General features: G+C 38.8%; 2 protein-coding genes across 2 annotated transcripts in view; one reads left to right on the top strand and one right to left on the bottom strand.

Annotated features, from left to right (window-relative positions):
* The window catches only part of LOC139730685 (alpha-(1,6)-fucosyltransferase-like), a 62,962-nt gene extending 43,641 nt beyond the window's left edge, over positions 1 to 19,321 (bottom strand). The window contains exons 1-3 of the mRNA XM_071641542.1: positions 18,995 to 19,321; positions 14,889 to 15,272; positions 14,259 to 14,377 (exon numbers count right to left, since the gene is read on the bottom strand). Of these exons, the coding sequence (XP_071497643.1) occupies positions 14,259 to 14,377; positions 14,889 to 15,091 (322 nt within the window). The 5' untranslated portion in view covers positions 15,092 to 15,272; positions 18,995 to 19,321. The remainder of the gene's footprint in view (positions 1 to 14,258; positions 14,378 to 14,888; positions 15,273 to 18,994) is intronic.
* Positions 19,322 to 22,093: 2,772 nt separating this feature from the next.
* LOC139730676 (tRNA (32-2'-O)-methyltransferase regulator THADA-like) overlaps positions 22,094 to 24,735 on the top strand; it is a 52,975-nt gene continuing 50,333 nt past the window's right edge. Inside the window, exon 1 of the mRNA XM_071641533.1 lies at positions 22,094 to 22,195. Coding sequence (XP_071497634.1) covers positions 22,147 to 22,195 — 49 coding nt within the window. The 5' untranslated portion in view covers positions 22,094 to 22,146. The remainder of the gene's footprint in view (positions 22,196 to 24,735) is intronic.

A 24,735-nucleotide genomic window follows, 5' to 3' on the forward strand; every position in this document is an offset into this window, starting at 1 on the left:
TTTAGAAAAGGGCACTTTTTCCAAGAGGCCAGGGCACTTGGGTCAGTCAGAGGGGCACCAAGGCCACATTCGAAAGGGCATATTGGGTGTTTATACGTGATGTGAATGCCCCATAGAGCTGTATACTATCGACCGTGCTGCTACACTCTAGCAGCGCACGCACGCATAAGATCTCTCCGCAGCAGACGACATTAGGCAGTCGGCCATACGCAATACGATGTAGGTTCTGTAATACAGTACGTTCTCAACGCACACGCCGCGCTCACTTTGGAGCACTTCAGGCGCCATTTTGCTTTGAGCATGCGGCGCGGGTCGGGCGGGCGGACAGGCATGAATGCAGAGCGAGAGAGATGGCAATGCTCGCAGCCGTTGGACAGGCCTGGCATTCTTTAGCATGGCTTGCGACTACCTGCTCCGGTTCGCCGCTGCCTAGCTAGTAACTCTATGGCCGCTGCGCTGCGGAGGCAGTCGGGATCGGGACGGTAAAAGCCGGTCGGGTGTAGACACATGTACGTACACGTCATCTCGTATCTCGGAAAGATACTTTGAGTTTGAATCAGATATATTGGGACGCGAGTGAGCTGAAGGTATGATATTTGAGTAGACTTTGAGAAAGGGCATATCATACTGTACGTCATAAATAATAACTTTCATTCTAAAAGGGGCACCACTGCCACAAGAAAAAGGGCACATTTTTTTTTGGCCGTAACTTTGATCAAGGAAAGAAAGGCATTGCGGCCAACGAGAGGGGCACCGACGGCCATGGTCATCAGTGGCCGTCGGTTAATTCGAGGCCTGTCTTTATATTTTCTTTATGGCATTGTACGCATGTGACATCATACACTGTAGTAGTCTTCTCATCCAGCAGTAACCATGCAGATATTTAAAAAATTCATAACTTTTGAACGGATTATCCAATTTCCCAAAAACTTTCACTGATGTGTTCTACTAATATTCCTGCATTCACTCATCAATCCACATGTACAGGTGTATATCAAGGTGGACTTGTCCTTTAAGCACTCCACTGCCTGCAATAACAGATATCCAGTGCAGGATCCAGCTTACACTGGTATGCTACAGGGGCCTGTGTAGGTTTTATTTATCATTACTATTTTTTAAAGAGTGTGTGAGTAGAGGTTGGAGGGGGTGGGGGATACTTGCGGTAGTGCTAATTATTGGGTCAAAGGGCAACAATCCCCACCTCTATTTTCAGCAGTTGGCAGAGTGTAAAAATCAACTCATGCCAAATTTCTGTCACTTAAGTGAGCATGAAAAATGTTTACTCTTTTTAAAGTAACTCAGTGACTTACTTGAGCAAACCGTGCAGGTACCACAATGCTGAAAAAAAATTGGTTGTCTATTGTGATTTAAATGAGACTAGAAATGTCGCTATGGCGACTGGTATGCCTCCGCCATAATGAATGGTTCTCCTAATAGGTCTATAGTACAACATCTTGACAATGTGTGATGACAGTTTCACATAATTGGCAAGATATGAGAATGACCGGTTTGTCACAAATGTGTTGAATGTTCACTTTCCTTGAACAAGGTTTAATTGGATGGATGGCTATACTGCCTAAGAGCACAGGTATTTGGGGGTTTGAGGATCTTTACTTGACTTTTGACACTTTTATAAGTCTATGCATTAAGTAACTTACAAGGTATGGAGAAAAAAAGTGTAATTTCAGTATCATAGGGACCTTTGACCCTATGACCCTAAATTCCCGAGAGAATCACTGTCAGGTAGAACATGTGTATGTACCGGGTACCAGTTTCATGATGATGCCTTGGGTAAAAGGCTTCTATATTGGGAAATTGGGGGACTTTCAGCACACAATGCTTTGAGTACGTATGTGTAGAAATCACTGAAATCTCGATGGAAGAACAAGATAAGAGGTGGAAATGAGCTGCATGCTTGGCGGAGGTCTGCACTCTTAGAGTGCTTCTCTAGTTTTTAATGCATTACCCCTGGCTACCAAACAATGAGTGTGAGTAATTTCAACCCGTTGAAGAAGAGTACAGAGTATACTTGGGCAGGTGTCTATGGAAAATATGTGTTGTAGCAATATCAGCCCATCCTCAATAGGTCAAGTGCTTTATGCTAGAAGATTTGTTGCGCTAGTAATCCTAACACAACGATAAATGAATGCTACTACATCAAATAAATCCCGTAATTTAGGTACCGGTACTGGGTATTAATGCTAATGCCCCGCTGCTGCAGTGGTAGTGTAGGCAGTGCTTGCATTGTGCAGTAGCAGCAGCACTGGTCAGTACCAATGCACTATGCCTTATCAGTCAACATGTGAAAATACTTATCAGTCAACATGTGAAAATACTTATCAGTCAACATGTGAAAATAAGTTATCATTTTAGTATTAAGATTTAAGTAATCTATTTCTAGTGCGGGGACTAGAATAGTCTCTCTCTGAATTACTGTCTACAATAATAACATTTCAAAAAAGATAACAAATTGGCATTGGAATCGCTAATATCCTGCTGCCAAAACGGCAGTGCATAATATGTAAAAATAAAGTGGTGCTAAACAATGCCATAATCTGGAGTATGACAGTACCCCATGTTATTACATGCAGAATCAAATATCATCTGTTCTTTTTAATCTTCTTACATAACACCCGGGAATATGTCACTGTCATTACCGTACAGTGACACATAAGCCCAACCATACTTACTTACATGATATAATGACATACGACCATTCATATTCATTACAGTGGGTGCTCCCCTTTCAATTCTCATCCTTCTTTTCATTTTTTAATTTTGCTTATTTCCATTCCATTTATCAATATACAATTGTACATTCCACTTAAAATATTTAAGTACAAAACAAATATCAAAAACATAATGTCTCACATCAAAGAGCACAATGGTCAAAATGAAATGAAATTGTTTAACACATTGATTATGACTTCCCAACCCCATGCCTAAATCTATGTATGTGATGCCACGTCACAAAAGTTGTATGATGTCGGGAATATATATTTTTGTTCTTGGCAAATATTACTTTTCCAGAGTAATTCAGAAAATTTACAAGCTATGCTTTACTTAAAGTGGATTTCTCTTTTCCATATATAGTTAAAAAATATTCTTTTTGCTTACTTGTTCACTTATTGAAATATAAAGACAAAATTACTATGACTGTACTATGTACTACTGAAATTTTTGTGGGTATATGAAATTATTTACTCATGTAAGCATTATGTAAATTACCTTGTCTTACCTACAAAGAAAATCAAATCATCTGAATTGAAATGAATTTGAATTGAATAAATTTGTTAGATGCTAAGCTTCAAAAAGATATGTAATTTGTCCTACTTCATTACAAGGAAAATATACAAAAACAGATTTAGAAGTTTGAAAACTGTAGAGTATATTGTCCATTACCATAAAGTAGGCTTTACTCGCATTTGTCTTCCTTTTATGACCACTGACTTTATGTGGGTAACATAATGATGCACCATATATATATATGTACAGTAGTCATAGCTGCCAACATATCTTTGCATGATTTACTAATCATTCTCATGCAAACTACTAATAGCAGATTGTTTGCACAGAACCACCCAGTACATCATAAAAAATACTAATAAAGCAGAATTCTAAGAGGCAAAAGAAGTGATCACATGCTGAAATTACTAATTACTAAATTTTACTATTATAGCTGGCAGCTACATGTGTATACAGTACATACTACCATGTTCTTTTTGATCACCTTCCAATCAAAAGTATTGTTGCATGATTTCATTGGTTCCAATAAGCAGATGAATGAAATGTTCTTTCAAAAAGAATTATAAGCAGTCATCTATATTAAAATTGATGTAATTAAAAAAAAAAGATTATCCCCCCTTATGTTTCAAAAATTTCTTGCTCCTTCTATTATATAGGCCTTCCTTCCTAACCCTCCTCAAAATCCTCATACACCCCTACCGTAATACCTTCCTGCTCCCAGATCCTCCAACCCCCATTGGCTCTAAATCATGTGATATCCATGTATATAAATGGCTCAATCAGGCTTACATTAAAGGACAAGTTCACCTTCATAAACATAAGGATTGAGAGAATGTAACAATATTAGTAGAACACATCATTGAAAGTTTGAGGAAAATCAGACAATCCGTTCAAAAGTTATGAATTTTTGAAGTTTTTGTGCAGTACCCGCTGGATGAGAAGACTACTGCAGTGTATGAATAACTTAGATGTCACATGCGTACAACAATATAAGGAAAATATAAAGAGAATTTCACAAAATTCCATCTTTTGAAAAAAGTACACAGTCCCCTGACTCGTTACCGACAAATGTTATGGATAATATTATTCCCCCTGCCTTTAGAAAGAGGCAAGTCAAGTGCTCTATTATTATGCGAAAAAAGTGAAAATATGTTGAATTTTCTTTTACATTTTCTTTATACTGTTGTACGCATATGACTCACAAGCTGTAGTAGTCTCCTCATCCAGCGGTTCCAACACAAAAATTTAAAAAATTCATAACTTTTGCATCGATTGTCCAATTTTCCTCAAACTTTCACTGATGTGTTCTACTAATATTGTTGCATTTTCTCAATCCTTATGTTTATGAAGGTGAACTTGTCCTTTAAATATTTGAGTGGATGATGACTTGACTTTCATCGTTGACCTTTACCATAATAGGATGCATTAACAAAAAATGTACAATCTGATACATGCAACCTTCATATATATATGAAATATTGATCAAGGCCTCTACAATTATAGTGTATAATAAATGAATTAAAGCAATGCAACAGCAGTGTGCAGTCAACTAAAGGATACATTCGCACTTCTCATACCAGCAGTACTAACATAGCATTGATCACACATATGTACCCTGCATTTACATAAAGAATGAATTATCTTGACCTTTGACCTTCCAGAATGATCTTTAATCCCCTTTTACATGATGAAAATATCAATCCACTTATTTCTATACTCTGTTAGGAAATTACACTTCCACTGAACTTGCATAGATGACATATTTAAGCCAATGATCAGTGACCTTTAAGCATTCATCCAAGTGAAGAGTTCCTTGAAAATACATCTTATCACATCTATCTTTTGTTTTGTTTTATTTATTCTATTTTTCTTAAACCAAACTATATTACCCCAAAAATAATAGCTGGTACAGGAACTTTTCACCATTGATCTTTAGGTATTTTTGCCTGAAATCTAATCCATGCATCTTCACTTCATGTATGTAACATAACTACAAACAGCAACTACATGCATCAAAGAGCATAAAAGATCTGGGGTAAATGAATAGACAAACTTGGAGACAGACAACCAAAAAACACAATGGCTTCTTTTTTTTTTTTTTTTTTGGGGGGGGGGGGTGTAGGGGAAGAGAAATAGTCATAAAATTCTGTATATGTAAAACCTGGATGAGGTGGTAGACAACATGGAAACACAATGCCTCCACCGTCTTTTGGCACAGGCCTGAAGTGAAGTAAAAGCATACTAGATAAGAGTTCATACTGCAAATAATGATTTCCTTATGACAACAAATCAATATCAACTAGGCTTGTACCATGTGTGCAATATATTCAGCTGCTTTGATGGTGATATTAATTGGCTTACGAATACTGATAGCTTGCAGCATATGTTGAATCAATATCGAATTCAAAGACTAATATCCCAATCACTCACTAAGCATGGGAGGTAAACAAAACCAACTATGTAGTGAACCTATCATGATTAGGTGATATTATGATTTAATAGATGAAATTTGCATGAATGCTGGTACACAAAATCCTGTATCTCCTCTAGATTTTCTACGCTCTATCTCCTTGGAAAACTTCGTTACATCATCTTTCTCTAGCATTACAAGTCCCCTAACATTTGTGCAGCCTCAGTCAAGAAAATGGTCTCATTCTTTTTATAGCAAATATCAACTCTCAGACCAAGGCGAGATCATAATATGCACTAATATACAACATACTGGTATAGATCTACAATTAATAGCAGCCTGCTTTTCCAGCTCAGGGTCACAGGTAGCATGAAATCTTATAGGTGCTGTCATTGCAGTGCATGCAAAAATGCAAAGATGCAAAGATGCAAAGATGCAAAGATTCATGATTCATTACACTCTTTTGGTAATGGTTCAAATTCTATACATGCTTTTTTTCACAAAAGTTGCCATCAATAACCACACAATTATCTCTTTTTTAAATATTTTGATCACCTAAATACATCAAGAAATGAAAGGTTTATGATTCATTTGCCAAATTGAAATGAATTTCAACATATGACAGAATCTTGGAAGTCAGTGATCCAATGTCCAAAACCAATTTTCATCAAATAAACGTTGACTCCTTCTTAAAATTATATGCTCTTTTATATTTCATAAGAGGTTTCTCATCATCCTGTGTGCTAATGAGTGGAGTCCAACTTTTTTTTTCACTTGTGTAATATATTCACCACTTTCCAGTTAACACCACAATAGCACTGAACTTATCAAGTTGTAGCAACAGATATTTAGGCATGGATAGTTGGGCTTTGCAGTCTAGTATACAACTGTACTTTACAAGACAAGAGCATGGAGGGGCTTGACTCAACTGTGCTTGATAATAAATGTTGCAACCTCTGTTGTGCCTCTTGATGTGGTGTCATTAACTGATTGCAAAAACCTCTCTGCCAGCCCCTCAACAGTCATTACTCCATACTTACAACATTGGCATCTACCCACACAATTCAATTCACTTATAAAATTGAACAAACAAATGATGATTGAGATTTACCCTCTAGCCTTGTCCCAAGGCTCCTGTATGGATGATCTCAGTACCACCCCCTATTTAGACGCATGCCATTTTATACCAAAACTTGATAACGAAACGACGTATAAAGAATCATCGTATAGCCGACAGACCGTTCAGACACTAATTTCGACCGTTCTGGGAAACGTCGTATAGATGTGCAGTTTCCCACTGCGCATGCTGTTATAGTCATGAGTGACAGCTGTGGGGTCACCTTTCGTGCGCGCTCCCATAAAGCCCCGCCCAGTTATACCGTTCTATGGTCGCCATACGTTTAGAAGCACACGGAATGCTGATTCGTTATCGAGTTCTAGTTCGAAATGATGCTCTGACCGTCGTTTCGCTATACGTCGTTTCGTTATAAGTCATTTCGTCAGATACATGGATAATTTGAGTGATTTTGTGTCCCTTACCACTTAGGGTGATTTTTTCTGACCATCGATTAACAGTATTATGCATGTTTAAAATTGAAAGAATGTTAAGTTTAAAACTGGCCCATCACACAGAGAGAACTATTCATGTTCCTGTTGTTACATATAACACATACCTGTGCAAATCACCTGTTTCTTTCAAAGTTATTTTGCATGTGAGCCTGACAGACTATGAATGTATATACAAACATTTGCTAAAGCAGCAGTAAGTTTCTAACAGACATTTTAGAAGGACATCATTTTGACATTCTTCTCCTCTTGCTCTAGTGCATAAACCCATCATGGGAGCACTGCCCTTGGTCTGACATAACTTTGTGCATAGTGCATCACACAATGGCAAAGAACTTACATGATGACTGCAGTAGGTTTGCCAGAACATTTCAGCCGAGACATACTTGTCATGGCACTGTCGCATCAAATTCAGTGGGTAGTGCAAAGAAGCACCCTCTGTAAACCCTTAGTAACAAACACCATCAAGAATTTGCCCCTTCCAAAACATGTTACCCTCTCAGGGGCCCTGCTTGGGCCACCACTGCCACTGTTATAAACAACTTACGTCATTCACTTGTGCAGTTGTCTGTAGACCCTATTGGGTTTTAAAGCATCATTGAAATGTCAGCCATTGGGGGGGGGGGGGACTTCCAAAATGAGAAGAAAAGATGATTCAATGGGTTATGCAATGAGTCAGATGCATTGCTATGTCAGTGTAGACATTAACAACTGCTAGATATATAGAAACCTCCCAGTTGTGGCTGAAATAGGCATACACAGAAAGCATTAACAAGCATTAACATATACCGGTAAAACACCCCAAACTGAACAGGTCTCTATGTTATGGCTGTACTGTTCCTGGATGACAAGAAGATGCCATATTTCATTCAGTTTTTGGCTGGGTGGGTGGGAGAATCATTTCTACATTTTGGACAACTTTTCATCCCCTGCTCCTGAGAATGATTCCTAAATCATGCATTTTCAAAGGAGACAAAAAAAGTTTGAAAATGTTTATGTCAACCAGTGTACCCAAGCCAAACTTGATGAAACTTTAAATGCCCAATCAGATTCCCATTGCCACTGTCATGAACAACCTCTAAGAATATCTACATACAAAACATCCTGTACTACTACTGGGTCCAAAGATCTCTTGAAATTTATGTAGTCTTGGGCCTTGATAGCACATCCTGGGCCCCATGGGGACCATTTGGACCATTTTAATAACTTTGTCCCCTCTTCCCCTGCATGCAAGCATAACTCTTGCAAGCTTGGTAAAAAATCTGATCACTGGTTTTGGAAAAGATGATGAAAGTGCAATAAGCTAATGGATGATGAAGAATGGTACATGAATAACAGACATTAAGTGATTGAGTTCACCAAGTCCTTGACTCTAGTGTGCTAGGAAAAACACAAAACATACAAAACAAACTAAACGAGGAATGACATATAGGTATATGCCATAACTAATGTTGGAGGACATAAACAAGGCTTTTACAGCCCCACCAAAAGCAACCACAACTCATCAATTTGTCATAGAGTGAATACCTGTATATAACTAAAAACTACAACAATGAAAGTTTGTGTCTCAGGGCACTCGGTTAGAAGCTATATTCTGTTGAGACTATAATTAAATAAAAAGAAACATTGTAATGATTTCCTGGCTGCTTTGTTTTCATCCATTGTGCCATTGACAAAACATTGACACATTTGTTTTCATGTCTAATGTATTGGGGCGGAACAATGGATCTTCAATGTTTCTCTTTTCTTTAAGAAAACAGCAGCACCTGTGAGGAAAAAAAAAGTTGAAATGCCTGTTGCCACTTATGTTTTTCACAGATCAAGCTTTAACTTCATGGAGAACATGGCCTGTAAGAACAGACAGGAGCTTGCACACAGTTACGTCAAAAACATTAAGTTAGAGAGTGCAAGTGGAATTGATGAACAGCAAACACGTTCAACCACAAAAGTGTGAAGTTAACTGTTACCATTAGTTCCTTCTATCTCAATTCATAAAGAATCTACAATGTCAGTTTGAATTACATCAAACATCAATTTCTGAACGAGACATGAAAACTCGTCACATTGAGGACGAGTTAGGTGATACGCTTGTGGTCATCAGATGACGGTCATCTGTGATCGACAAAGAAAAGAATGTGATATAGGCACCTTGAAGTTATATTGAGCGTACATGCGAAACCGTTTCTGTAACCACTCGGCCACGGGTCATCCACGGAAATGGTAAGACAAAAAAAAAAACAATGTATAGATATAACAGGGGGAAAGTCAATGCCCACTCAACCAACGTGGCCGTGTGAACATCTATTGCATTGCTAGACGGAAAAGCGGCCTTGTAACGACTGAGGTCGCTATGCCATTTCTGGCAACTTGGGAAAAATACGTCCCGCAGACATAAAACCTATAATCGGCTGGTTTTGATACCTTGCCTTTAATCACAATTTTCAGTGTAATGACGTCATCAAATTACAAAACAATGACATCGTCTTGAAAGACAATTGTTCAAAGTACAACACCTCAGTCGTCGTCATTACATACTATGATCGGTTTGACAAAGTCAACCTGCAAAATTGTGCTGCAGTCGAAGCAATGTGGTCTCCAACACACAAAAAAGAGGGATATGGCGTGTGTGTGTGTGTCTGTGTGTGTGTATAGGTGCGTTTATATACGTACGTGATTTCTACATGGACGAATATGTAATACAAAATTGAAGAAAAAAAAGTAAAATAGCTAAGTATTTTGTTTCGTGATCTTGTGGGGTTCCAACCCGCAACCTTACGTCTCTGAGACGTCGCCTTTAGCCACTCGGCCATACGTCTCGACGAGAAAATATGGGGAACGTAAACTTATGTATGTGAAAGATACATGAGGAATCGTTTTGTCCACATTCCATTTTCATTTTCAGTTTTAAACTGCAAAATTGTCAATCTGATGAGGAGATTTCAAAGAATAAAATGCATGATTACTGCAGCTTATTGTCTCAGCTACAACATACTAAAATTTCAGAGGAAATGAAGCAAAATCAGCTGAGATAGAGGTGCTTAAACGTTGTCAAGTCAATGCATGGTTTAAAAAAAAATCACCTCCCATAGACATAACATGTAAACTTGTCCGATTTTGTGTCTTTACTTTTATCACAATTTAAAGTATGATGACGTCATCAAACTAGAAAACATCGATATGGATTTGAAAGACAGTTGTTTAATGTATAATATATTAATCGTACGTTGTCAGTTTGCTATTGACATGACGATTAATCACACGAATATGAGGCAGCTATTAGTACCTGTATGAAATTATTATAGGCATGGTTATCAAATTCCCTTAAAATTTCCTTATTATTGCTTTATTTTTACACACAGTTAAGCTATCTCTTTAAACTCGTCACAGTTTAATGAGAATCATGAACATCATACATTAGTACCATATTCAGTTCCATAGCTGATCGCGTTTGCTAATTAATTAAGATTTATTGTCTAGAATGTGCCATATGGCCAACCTGTATACACACGTGGACACACAAACACAATGCTAAATGTATGTATCAAACCTCTGTAACACAACTTTGAACTAACTGTAGAAAGTATCGCTGCACTTATCATACATACTTTTTATCATTATCTGAAACTCCACAAAAACCACTAATTGACAAATAATCATCAATACAGAAGACTGACTTAAAGGAACAATTCAAATACCTTTTTTTACAATGTATAGCTTCTTACATGTATAAAATCAGCACAAAGTAACCACGACTACATTGTGTTACTGAATTGATATGAACAAATTTCATTTTGTTACATTATACCATGATCAGCTTGAAAAGCCCAGCCTGCAATATTTTGCAGCAGTCGAAGCAATGCAGTCTCCAACGATAAACAAAGGGATACTGTGTGAGTGTGTGCGTATAGGTGTGTTTACATGCGAACGTGACTTCTACATTGACGAAGGTGTAGTACTCCATTGAAGAAAAAAAGTAAAAAAAAATTATTATTTTCTTTCGTGCTCTTGTGAGGTTCGAACCCGTACGTGTGCAACCTCACGTTTCTGTGACGACACCTCTAACCACTCGGCCATACGTCTCGACGAGAAAATTAGAGGAACGTAAACTTATGTACGTGAAAGATGAATCAGGAATCGTTTCGTCCGCATTCCATTCTCATTTTCAGTTTTAAATTGCAAAATTGTCAACCTGATGAGGAGATTTCAAAGAATAAAATGCATGATTACTGCAGCTTATTGTCACAGCTACAACATACTTAATTTTCAGAGGAAATGAAGCAAAATCATCTGAGATAAAGGTGCTTAAACGTCGTCAAGTCAATGTATGGTTTAAAAAAAAATCACCTCCCATAGACATAACACGTAAACTTGTCCAATTTTGCGTCTTTACCTTTAATCACAATTTAAAGTATGATGACGTCATCAAATTTCAAAACCATGACATGGACTTGAAAGGCAAATGTTCAAAGTAAAACATATCTGAATTTGGGGTGATATTAAGCTTAAACAATAGAGATACGAGTAAATGAATGTCAGAAAGAGTACCTCAAAAAAATTAATTCCACTTTTTTGATTTCAGATGATGATATGATGACGTCATGAGTTTTCCTGGCAATATTGGTACTTGAAACGTTATTTCCAATTCATATGCTTTTGTAATATGCAATAGAAATATAGGGTCAATGGACGATTTAAAGAGCTATGGCGACATAAACAAAAACATGTTTTTTCACTATATTTGCAGAAAGACGCGCGCGCGGAATTTCAACTTTGACGCCAGTGCATTCCTTTGTTATAGGTCAAAATCGATCGGAAATCAATGGATATTGTTACTCAAAGTATCAGAAATCCAAATCAGTCAAAAAAATTGCATTTTCATGTTGGTTACGCCCTCTGCGCGCGAAATTGCGCGGACGGACGCGCACGCGAGAAAATGTTTGAAACGCTTAGAATTGTCTGAAACTTCGAGATTTCCCATTGGGAAGTCGTTTTGAGCCTTTTAAAATTTTGACGCGCGCAAACGCGCGCGTAATGATGACCTTGGTAACTAGCGTTAAAACGTAAGATAGAGCCTGACCTGAACTTTATGTCCACCGAAAATGATACAGAAATGATATCTAGTTATGAAGTTATGATCGATCATGTGACAAGGTCCGAAAATCACAAAATGGCGCCTAGATGACGTCATAGATATGTTACTGTCATGAAAACCTTATTGTGGCTAGATATTGTTATGAGACATGTTGACTGAAAATGTCATGTTATTCCGTAATGTCATTGTTGAGATATTGACGACACAAAATGTGGCAGAAAGAAAGAAGAATAAAAAAAAAGAGAAATTTTGGCAATCACAATAGGTGATACGCTGATAGCGTATCACCTAATAAGCGTCATATTTCATATCACTTCTACTTTGTTATTTAGAGTTCTTTCCAGGTGCTGTGCGATCATCAACTGCAAGCAAGTCACAAAAGTACAAACCTTGTAATATTTCTGTTCCACCATCTCCTTTATGTGTATTCCTTGACAACTTCAGTGTGAATTGGCCAAATGAACAATATAGGGAATGCTGGTCCATTAATTTTCAACATGCAACTAAAGATCAAGACTATAACAAAATAAATGCAGAATTCAATAATCATTAGCTTCAGGAAATTTCTCCCCTCGCATCATTGCAAGCAGGCAAGCATCGATTGTGAATCCTACTCTGGTCTGTATACTAACATGAACAGCATGCGTCACAGCCTTATATTGCATCAGGGGGCACCAACTACAGTCCTGGAGAGCTATCTCTGTAAGAATTCTCCTTCATAATGCTGGATCAATACAGGAAATATCGGCTCAATGCACATTGCGATTTCAAAGAGTGGTGCTATGCAATAATGCTTCTAATGAAAGAATAATCTACCCTTTGGAAAAATTCCCCTAAAGTGGCAAAGTAGTACAGCAGCAGGTAATGATAATAATCTGATTGAAGGCACAAAATATTGATAAAGTGAATGTCATTTAAATGTCAAAGAAAAAATATATTATACCACAGATAAGTTGACTACAGGCACTACAAAAAAGCCCTCCTTGGCTTTGTGGCATCTCATATGCAGTAGTCTTAATTTCTTTTGCTGATATGTTTATTTTATGATTGTTATAACATTATAAAAGGCATTTAAAGTTTACATCCTGCTAATTCAGTGGCTTTGTATAAAGGAGAATGATCTTATGCTGTGTTTTGACATCTATTTACTTGTATCATTTGAAGGGTTCAAATACTATGCAAAACAGGGCAAGGAATATGCACAAATCACTACAAATGTAGCTTGTTGTTAATTGAATCAAAAGTGTTACTACACAATTGATGAAGTACATCACGTTTATGGTGAAAAAAAAAGCTTCCAAAAGGTACATCACTGTAAATGTTTGTCAGGAGCACAACACTAACAGCTTGTTACTTGTATGTCAGCTTGATTTTATCCACAAGCACATATCAGTTTGATGATAACTGTCATGTGTGCAACAGAATGACACATGGATATCACACACTATGCATGAAACATGCTTTCATTGCAGCAGTCGTTGCATGATCTATGATTATCAGTTCACACACAATGACATCATGCACTCAAGCAGACAGTGAATTTGTGTAAAGGGTAACCCTGTTATAACAAGATCGCTCTTGAGATGCCACATTTAACAAAGTGAGGTCCGATTTCCCATTGCTGTTTAAAAATAGCTGGTCTCTTTTTCAGTACATTTACGAGGTATTGATTATATCAAGGTAAAATCAACAGTCCTGTTGACTTCATTACGACAGGGTTACATGGCTTTGAAAAAACAAATGTTTTTGTTTTTTATGCTTTCCAAAAGCGATCATACGTTGCTGTCTCAGAATAATGTGGCACATGGAGGTATACACTGTGGCACAAAAAGAGTTAATATGCCGTCATATCTAGAGGTCACTGACATGACTCAAGAATGTGCCTTGTATCTTGTGTGTAGTTCACTAACATTCTGCAAAACTTCCTGGTGGCAGGCTATTTACCCGACTCTGGCTGCTTTGCATTTTCTCCCATCTTGGCAATTATACCCTCCGCTTTCTCCTTGGCAAATCTTGCGTCGATCCCGCCGTTAGCACCATTCGTAGAACTCAAAACTAGATCTCTGTTACAAATAAAAAAAAGAGAAATCAAGTCCTTCATCAAATGATAGAGTATGTGTTTTCTTTCCAGGGTTAGACATATAGCTACATACCAGTATTCTTATTTTGATTTGCAAAACAAAAGAGTAAGAAAAAAGTGTTGTATTAGAGAATGATGGTATTTAATGTTCAGAAGAAAATTCAAAGCAAATAGCAAGAGCAAACTTGGAGAAAGTACCTTTTTGACATTTCCATGACTTCCTCACTCCTCTAGATATTCCTTTCTATTTTTTTATTTTCTAATCTATTTAAATTTAATTAATTAATCAATTAATCATTTTTTTAAAAAAGTTTTTTATTATTTTTTTTTTGTCTAGTGGACTGTACAGCGTTTCCACTGCAGGTTGGCAAGCACATTTTTTTTTTTTTTCTGGATTATGAATCAGTTCACATAACAGTTTATAAAAATTTGTATAACCTATATGATCCCTCAGAATGCATTTTTGACAAATAACTAAGATTAGTGCCACTCACCTTAATTCCTGAGCATGCTTCTTCAGTTCTTCATTTTGCTGTCTCACACTGTTCAACTCCCTGGCCAGGGTCTCCAGCTCAAGGGACTTGATGCCTCGACTCTGGCTGGACTCCATGGCAGGAAAGAAGGAGGAGGTGAGGTACACCAGGCTGACCAGCCAAATGGCTCCGAGGGCCAGGCCAACTTTGTAGTGAGTTCTCATGATGGTCACGCTGGTCAAAACTTATTGCTGCGTTCACCCCTATAAACTCCTACTCCCTTTTACATACACACACACACAACTACACACACACACTACACACAAACAAACACCCACAATTGATGCTTTCCTCCTTCCTTTCATTCACATCGAGATCAGTCTTGCTAGCCGAGAATTTGTGCCACTGCAAAGATAAAAAAGTGTGGAAAGCAGTTACAAGGTGTGCACAATTTGTATAATCATTACACGATCTGATTTTTTAAAAAAGATACTGAAAATGGAAACTTCCATTTTCTTTCAAAGATCACATGTACAAGAGACATCATAAAAGCTATTTGCAAGTAAACCTGAATTTAATATTTAACATCAGGAAAGTACATATTAAATTTGACCTGTTGGACTCAGTCAGATTGTGTTTTTCCAAACAACAAATTTGCTGGTCCATGCAATAAAACATACCAAAATACTCGCATCATTAAACTTTAAAAACAGATCCTTCAACAAATTTGTTTTTGAAAGTACATGTACAGTGTACATGTATGTATCACTAATATATCATTTTACCACAATCATTGATTGTGCGATCAATAATTTCAAATATTATGTATCAAAACATATCGTATCTTAAGATGTCTCACAACCTTACAGGCTTGTATGAAAGACAAAAACAATGAATGCATGGGATTGTGTAACAGTATTCTTCCTCCTAGTCCTAGATTTCTACAGGACATTCCCATAAAATGTGGTCTACAACTAAAGGTGAAAAGATATGATTAGACAATGACAGTTCGAGTAAAAGATCAGTGTGCTTTGACTGTGAAAGATTTAGTTCTAAATCTCACTTATAACTCATTCAGCATAATTGGAGCACACATGAAACAAAAACTCTACTAAAGGATTTGTCTTTACAATTATCCTTTTCAGTGCTGCAGCAAACAAAAAGAAATCTGTAGGGTCTTCATACAATGCATTTCACACATTCATCTCAGCTGGTTGGGCAGTCTTTTTAAGTAGCAGAAACTACAAAGCCAGTACATGTCAATCCAGTCTACAGAGAATTTTATGCAAAGATTATGTCCCCTCTGTGCAAAATCAGACTAAGGCCATTAAGGTTACATGTAACATTTCATTCCGATTTGAATCAAAGCATGATAAATATTAGATGTGAACAGGTAGTCGACAGAGCACGAAAAATTACTTGCGCAAAAATATCCACTTTAAAAGTAGAAACCTTTTGTTTACATCATCAGCTTCCAGCTATGTGGCACCTCGCCAGAGCAGGACGCATTTTAGAGCGCGTATGCAAACCTCAAATACGTCCAGCTTGAACTCCTAAGTTCATTGACCCTATCGGCAAAAAGATTAAAAAATCCTTCAAAAATCCATAAAAATTCCTGGATCACTACCTAAATTGAATCATCTGTTCCTTGTGTCATTGGCAACTTTTCTTGTAAGTTTCATTCAAATTCGTTCACAACTTCTTGAGTTAATTTGCAAACACACAAACCAATGCCATAGACCTCAAAATCACTTCCTTCCTTGGTGGAGGTAACAATGGTAAATGCTTAGTTATAATACATGTTGTAGATATAATGGAACCGCATATTTGATAATGAATTATGTTTAGAAATGGAGCATGTAGGTGTATGCTTAATGATAAATATGTAAAAACAACTTCTGTCATGATAAAATCAATACTTGACACAAATGATGTCTCAATTCTGGTATTAATAATCTCATTTATAAATTTTTCTTTATAGTGATTATAATGATAGCAACAATAACTAGAGAGGGGCCGTCAAAGGCGGCAGACCCACGCCTTGTACAAAGTCGAGGTAAACAAACTGTGCATTCGGTCATCTACCAGAATTCGGTCACTTAATTGCCAGTGTCCTTTATCACCAGCCAGTGCGTTCTACCAAAGATCGTACACTTCAGAGTACGATCTTTGGTTCTACAGTCACATCACACGCAAATCACATCATTTCACATACAGTAACACTCATTCACCACAGGAAAGTCCTTTAGTCTCCTCCAAAAATCCATCGAAAATCCCAAATTCCACCGTCAAAAGTGCAGATTCGGAACTTTTCCAAGCGCGTGCGAATTAAGTCCAGTTTTAAGAGTATTGTCTACGCAATGGGTCGCCGAAAAAGCGCTAAAAATCGAGAAATACGCCGTTTTCTTGCGGGATATTTTGCTTATAGTAAGCCGAGAGTGTGATATCAAAGGTCGTATGACTGTACGATCTTTGATGGTATCCACAAAAGCGCAAAAGAAAAACAAAATTTAAGTACCCCCTAGGCAATTACCCGTATGATTAGTGTCTACGGGAATTATTCAATGCAAGGGTTGAATGCAAATGTCTACTGCACCAGTATTCGGTCACCAATGAGCGCCGCAACGTCCCCGATGCTATTTTGCACCAACAGGGTAAAGCGCGATGCATTTTCAGCGGCCTTGCACACGCATTGACATTGAGCGCGCATATCGTGCAGTGTGACTGCGACCGAGCAAATGCTCCTCCAACGAAAAAAACAATCAATATTAATTTGAAAAATCATCAAAATATGGGCCAGTTTGTGACGACGGAGAACAAACTTTCATAAATCCAGAAGGACATAGTCCCTCACATAGGCCTAAACGTAAATTTTGGAATTCTTACGAACATTTGAGCAGCGAAGTCGGATCGTTTGGGAGTTTTATGTTTTCGTATGGTAGCGGAAAATCGCAAAGTGAGAAACGGGAAATTTTCGGAGTGGTCACTATACCATGGGGTCAAAACTTCAAGGTCACACAGAATTTGCAAGGATCAACCGATTATCATCAAAATCTAATCGATTCTTTCCTGTCATTATCCAAACATCCCCTGAACATTTCGTGTAAATCCGTTTACCCGTTCTCTTGTTATTTTGTACACAAACAAACAAACACACAAACAAAAAACAAACAAACAAACAAACAAACATACGGAACCCTTTACATAACCCCCTGCCGATTTTCATCGGCGTGGGTAAAAATACAGAGAAGAATAAAATTTGACCATTTCCCTCGTTTGACATTCAGAACAGATACGTCAGCTTGCAACGGTGAAATGTACATGTATTTCACAAGGTCACGTATTCCACGGGTCCACAAGGTGATAGGAGATGACTCAATCTGGAGCGTCTGCCTCCAGATCCAAAGGACCCGGGTTTGACTCAGAGAGTCTTACAGAGCAATGTTGTGTGTAATCATCATGTCCCCTCGTAAAAGGTAAAAACAGTCTGTCCCTAGATTAGGACATCAAAATGGAGGTCCCATATATGTGAGAGTCACAACTCATGCACATACAACCTTTGTAATTGATCCCGCTTCATTCATTCATCGCAAAGAGCTGGGTGCTAACCTGGTAAAGTGGAAACCTGCCCACCTACCCACATAAAAACAATGTGATTTTTCTGTCTACTCCAACAGCTGCACAAAATGTAGGTCCTAATTTACTGACAAACAGCAAAGAGTACAGACTACGGAGTAGTTGTGCATTTCTATTTTACCAAAGAAAGTAAATGAAGTTTATCTCCAAAGAAAGGCAGCAGATCAATGCATAGCATGCACTTATTCATTCAGCTAATTAATGTTACGCGTACATAATTGATGGGCCGAACTGATTTATTCCTTACTCTTGCTTGTAGCAGCTAACACTAACAGCTAGATCCCTTATTTAGGCAGCTGACTAGGATCGTGAGAGGATGGGAAAGATCTGGCAGTGACACAACACTCCGCTGCATGCGCATGGAATTACGAAGCTGCACATCACCGACCCTTTCAATATGTGACTGAGGTGATCGACCCATCCAACTCAACTCAACTGACTGAGTAAGATACAAAATGTACTAACGTTAGTAGGCCCGTAAAGTTACTTACTGAAAACGGCTTGATGCCCGAACCAAACTCAGACTCAGAGACGCAAGACAAACTGCCATAAATAAATGCAAAAATCTTCCCTTTCTCGCGTCGTCAATTCGGCACCTCCTCATACAGGTTTTGGTAGCTCATAGAATTGCCTCGTCTGTGTATCGACAATCGTCACCCACTTGCACTCCTATGATCCACGCACCGCGTATCGCGTATGTACGGTACGGTACTGTAAGCGATGTGGTCACCTACTCCTAGCTCTAACAAAGTTACACGCTTCGGTTTACACCCCCGGGATGGGCCGTGAGAGTACAGTACCTACCCACACGGTCGACACTGTCCGTCCGTACTGCGGTCGTGGCGCGTTCCGCTATGTGCAAATCGTATCGCGTGCTCCGCGTTAACGCGGCACGTACGGACAGTACAAGGTTTCACTCGCAGACACCTAGTCCACTCCACGTAACTCCGCCAGGGTTTCGGCTCTGGCGTTGCCTCCCACTCCGCGAGCAGCTAGCAGCTAGGCGCAGGCCAGGACGATCGGTGTGTTGTCCATGCCCAACTATGGAACGCCCTCAGTTGCAAGCAGAATGACGTGCTGTGATTGAGTTCTGTGAAGCCATTCCTGTACACGAGTCACCTCCGATCCTGCTGTGTTCTCCTGCCAGCAAAATTAATCAAAACAAATTCAAACAAATAAAGCATCTTTAATTACAACAAACGAATAATTAAGCAAAAAAAAAAATGAAAAAGGAGAAAACATTGATCCGCTGTTTTTACACTCTCAGTTGTAGTTTGTTTTTGTTTGCTGGAATGACAGATTTGTGAAGTTCACCTTAGTATATCTCTCGAGAGATCGGCGCCGCGTTTTTAACGGGGGGGGGGGGGGGGGAGAGGGGCAGTTATATTTTTGGGGCCACTTCCGGGTCTCATCAGCTGTTCCTGAGTTAATCGGCTGATAAGCAAAAAAAAAAAAAAAGAAAAAAAAGGAAGAATTAAGTCTTACTCACTTTTATTAGTGTGTGTGTGTGGGGGGGGGGGGGGGCAAACGGTGGTTAGGCCCTACGTATTCCTATGTATTATGATAACAAGAGGGGGCCAGGGGCCTGTCTTATAAAGACTTGTGATAGAAATCAATCACAAGTTTTTTGAGAGCTGCAATGCAAGTTGCGATTGATTTGGGGACTTGTGATTGATAATTGTAGGCTTTATAAGACGGGGCCCAGAGCCCCCAGTGGAACCCCCTCCCCCCCCCCCCCCCCCAACAGTTGCGCTGGCCCTGACAAAAAGAAATGAAAGAAACATCACAATCATATATCTCTCTAAAAAAAATCGAGTGAAAATATTCACTCTTTAAAGGTATTAGCCCACATTTGTAAACCTGCAGCAATTGGTCTCATAGTTAGCATGGAGTTTGGGTATGATTGCAGTAACACCTGTGCAAATTTCGTTCCAATTAGTCCATTACTTTCATAAAAATAAATGAAAATGCACCGTATGCATGCGTATAACGCTCGCTAGCTCCGGTCCAGTGTACGTACGTACTACATGCATGCGATACATGTGTAAGTTACATGTACGTAGCTGGCCCGCGCTCGTAATTCGATTTTGGGTCGGGTTGACCCGGTTTGAAAATTGATTTTAAAACGATTTTCTCTCTTTTATCGAATGGTATAGACAAATAGCAACAGGTGAGGTATGTTACTGTTATAACTTGTACTTGAAGTCATATTGGACCTGTTTTATGCAGTTTTGATTTTCGTGGGTTTGCAAATGTGGGCTAATACCTTTAAAGGAGTGAATACAAAAAAGAGAGAATTTAGAGTGAATTTGGAGTGAAAATGTTCATTTCCACTCGTTTTAGAGTGACCTCAGGGATCACTCCAAAATCTTCGAGTGATCCCTGAGGTCACTCCAAAATGAGTGAAAAATGAACATTTTCACTCAAAATTCACTCCAATTTCACTCTAAATTCACTCTTTTTTGTATGCACTCCTTTAAGAGTGAATATTTTCACTCGATTTTTTTTTTTACAGAGTACAATTACATTACCGGGTACAATTTCCCATATGTGACACGTTCAGGTATCCAATGCGTTGTGAAATAGAAATTTCATGAAAGATTACACAAAGTAAAAGAAACGATGCACTGAGTCAAAGAAAAGAACATGCAGGAATAACTATTAAAAGTGTAGGCCTGGTAGGTCCAAATGAAATCTTCTTGAGCTCTTTTGTGGGCCTTAAAGAGCTATTTCTTTAAACTTCACACTAAATTAGTAAAATCTGTGTAGACGAAAAAGATCATTAACAAAAGAAGTCTATATGAGAGTCAGATTTGTGTGAATGTCAAACGTTATCTTTCTTTAATTCCCTACGGATTAAAGTCAACATTATTTTTCAAAGTAGGCCTAAATAAGCACACATACAAAGAAGAGTGAAACACAAATATATGCCGAAAATGAAATTATTACGTCAGTGAAAGTTTGTGGAAAGTTAATCTATTCAGAAATTACTTTATTTTTTCTTTTCTTGTTTTTGTCATAAGTTACCCCCATGTCGCAGCCCAGATGTCGCAGGCATCAACACCCCATCCAGATGAAAACGGAGTGTGACAAATTTACGATGTCAGTCCATCAGAACATCATATACAAATGAAAGCTTTCTTTAAAAAAATCGCCATCTTAGTGACATCAATATGAAAAAAAAGCTTGACCATCCTCTTTTAGAGGGAATTGTAATGATACTGATAAAACTTCTGCTAATTCAGTGTCAAACAAGTGGAAGAAATGTTTCCTTTTTCATTTAAAAGAAAAAGAAAGAAATTTTGTGAAATTCTTAAAGCTCCTCAGTATAATTTCATTCCGGCGTGATATCATAAATTATTTGAAGTCCCTGTCCACAGTGGTGACACAATAGACACAAAGAATTCATCAAAATCTTTGGGATATCTATGCACTTTCTCCCATCACACACATCTCTTTACATGTATTTACCGACGTACCGGTACAGAAATTTCCGTATTCTCGCTCTTTTCAACTTGCTTTTTCCTTTGTTTCCACTTTGTATCAAGTGGCGTACCATATATTCAGGTCGGCAAACCACAGCTGTGTCTCACTGATCGCTGTAAACGTTGTATTGGTAGCTTACTTTTTTTTTTAAAAGAACATGGATTCTCTCAAGTTGCTACTAAGCTACTTCAAGCAGAGATGTAGAGGTAAGAATAAGAAACACGATTCACGATTCTAGGAATGATCTGGCTCATTGTTTTGAGTGTCTTTCACCGAGGCGTATTCGGCGCAGTCCCATATGTAATGAATGAGGTTGGGTCTTCCCCATGTAGAACCTAGGCCGAGGCCGAACTGAGAAGCTAGTCCGACCAGACGCCACGCACGTGCACGTGTGGTGGTTGTATGGCCCGAATGGCTGGATATTCCACAACACACTTCACGCGTGTGACCAGACTATATCCATACATGGATGGAGGAGAGGCTGGATGTGGCGTGGCCTTCACCACATCGACAAAAAATGTACCTAATTTAACTTTACACCACATAAATTTACTGCTATCACCAAGCGTTGTGGAACCGGACAGGTTGTGAGACCGGACGCGTATTGTAAGTGCGTGTAAGTGCGTCTGTAATGAAAATGACGTAGTGAAAGTCTCACAAGGTGTTACGAGTTATTTATACACACATATGTCATTAGGCCAGTTCGATTGAATGTTCGATAGCGTCGATCGTACGGCGAGAATGTAAACACCGTGCACGCTCGCTCCCCATATATTTCCCGTACAAAATCAACGCATGCACAACTCTCTCTTTGATACATTCGTACATGGAGTCACTTTGAAGGGGAAAATCCAACGATTTAGCAGGTTAATTCTCACGCCGTTTTCAGAGTATCCTGTCTAGTAGTAGTACAGTTCGGGAAACCCACTCACAAGGGGGGCCCCTCCTTATAAGTAACCCGTCCCCCTTATAAGTAACCACGTCCCCCTTATAAGTAACCCCTGGGGCACCCCTTATAAGGAGTCTCCACGCTTTTTTGCAATGCAACGCGAAAATGAAAGGACTGCGGCAATTCGCTTGATTATGTCCATAAAGCTTCACAAGTTTCCTAGTTACTCACGAAATTTGAGCAAAATCGGTTCGAGGCATCATATCTAAAATCATGGATTTAAATGCGATGTCAAACGACCCATGCGAATGCTGAAATGCGAGCGATTACTGGCGTGAGTGTCGCCAGGCGCGGCGGCGCGGCAATGCTTGAGTGCAGACGTGGCGACTGAGTACGGAGCCGCCGCGCCTGGCGACACTCACGCCAGTAATCGCTCGCATTTCAGCATTCGCATGGGTCGTTTGACATCGCATTTAAATCCATGATTTTAGATATGATGCCTCGAACCGATTTTGCTCAAATTTCGTGAGTAACTAGGAAACTTGTGAAGCTTTATGGACATAATCAAGCGAATTGCCGCAGTCCTTTCATTTTCGCGTTGCATTGCAAAAAAGCGTGGAGACTCCTTATAAGGAGTGCCCCGGGGGTTACTTATAAGGGGGACGGGGTTACTTATAAGGGGGACGGGTTACTTATAAGGAGGGGCCCCGCTTGTGAGTGGGTTTCCCGAACTGAGTATATGAGGAGTCTATATCAAGTCTTTTTGAGGTAAAGAAGGGTGCATATTCTATGTAAAATAGGTAAGTTTTCACGCGCGAACTTAAGTGTCCGGAAACACAACCCCCCATCATACTAGACGGAAAAATCCGATATCCGTCGCGTCGGTCGTCTGTCCATAGCTCGAAGCCCGTGAAGCCAAACGCAGTCTCCATGGAACATATCCCTGACAAGATACAGACCGATCTTTCAGTCAAATCATGACATGCCACCTTGCATGAATGGCAAAGCAAAGAAAACAAGTCCATTTTTTCATAATTTAATTCTACACCTAAACAGCTTAATTTTTGTATGTTTTTCCCTCATTCTTCATTCTCATTGTTTGTTTAAATTATACCTATGAGATGGATGTACCAAAAGGTACCGGTACTAGAATTGAATTAATATCAAAATTCTATTCTTTAATTGATTAGGGGAATATCGATTGAGTAGGATCAGTGGTAATGCCCTGATGATGGAATTGTGAAATTGGAATGGACCAAACCAGGGACCTTGGGTTAGGATTAGAAAGTAGATCTAAGCTCTTCTTTGATAATGAGAAAACTTGCAGTTAAGCAGATGGAACATTTGTGACAAGACCTACAAAAGCGAGGAGAAAAGACAATGAAAATGAAGTGGAAACCATCTTAAGAAAACCAAGTTGTCCAGAAATTTATAGAATGTCAGAATTTTTATATGATGTAGACTACAGTGCATTGTGTGCTAATAACAACCCGCTCCTCCCACAATTCTCTGAGAGCCTCCAATGCCTCCAAACGAGATTCATTTTTGCAAATTGACTTAGAACTAACAGGATGGTAATCCACCTTCACAAAAGCAGTCAAGTGGTACATCACTGCATGTTTCCCCCTTTCAACATGTGCCATCAAACAATGCAAAATATCAATCAGGCACAAGGTATGAATAGAGCGTGAGCTGATGGGCTCACAAACTCTCATTCAACACAAAAGAGGCACCCGAATGGGGTCAGCGAAAATCTACTGAGCTCGGCCTTGATTGCTATGTACATGTACAAGTACATGTCATCTTCATACAAGTTTTACAGCAAAATAAGCACAAACTATATTGGAAAAGGGCAAG

Source organism: Diadema antillarum, unplaced genomic scaffold (assembly GCF_040938485.1).
Source record: "Diadema antillarum isolate AM-2024a unplaced genomic scaffold, OU_Dant_1.0 seq00000326_RagTag, whole genome shotgun sequence".
NCBI classification, from domain to species: Eukaryota; Metazoa; Echinodermata; class Echinoidea; order Diadematoida; family Diadematidae; genus Diadema; species Diadema antillarum.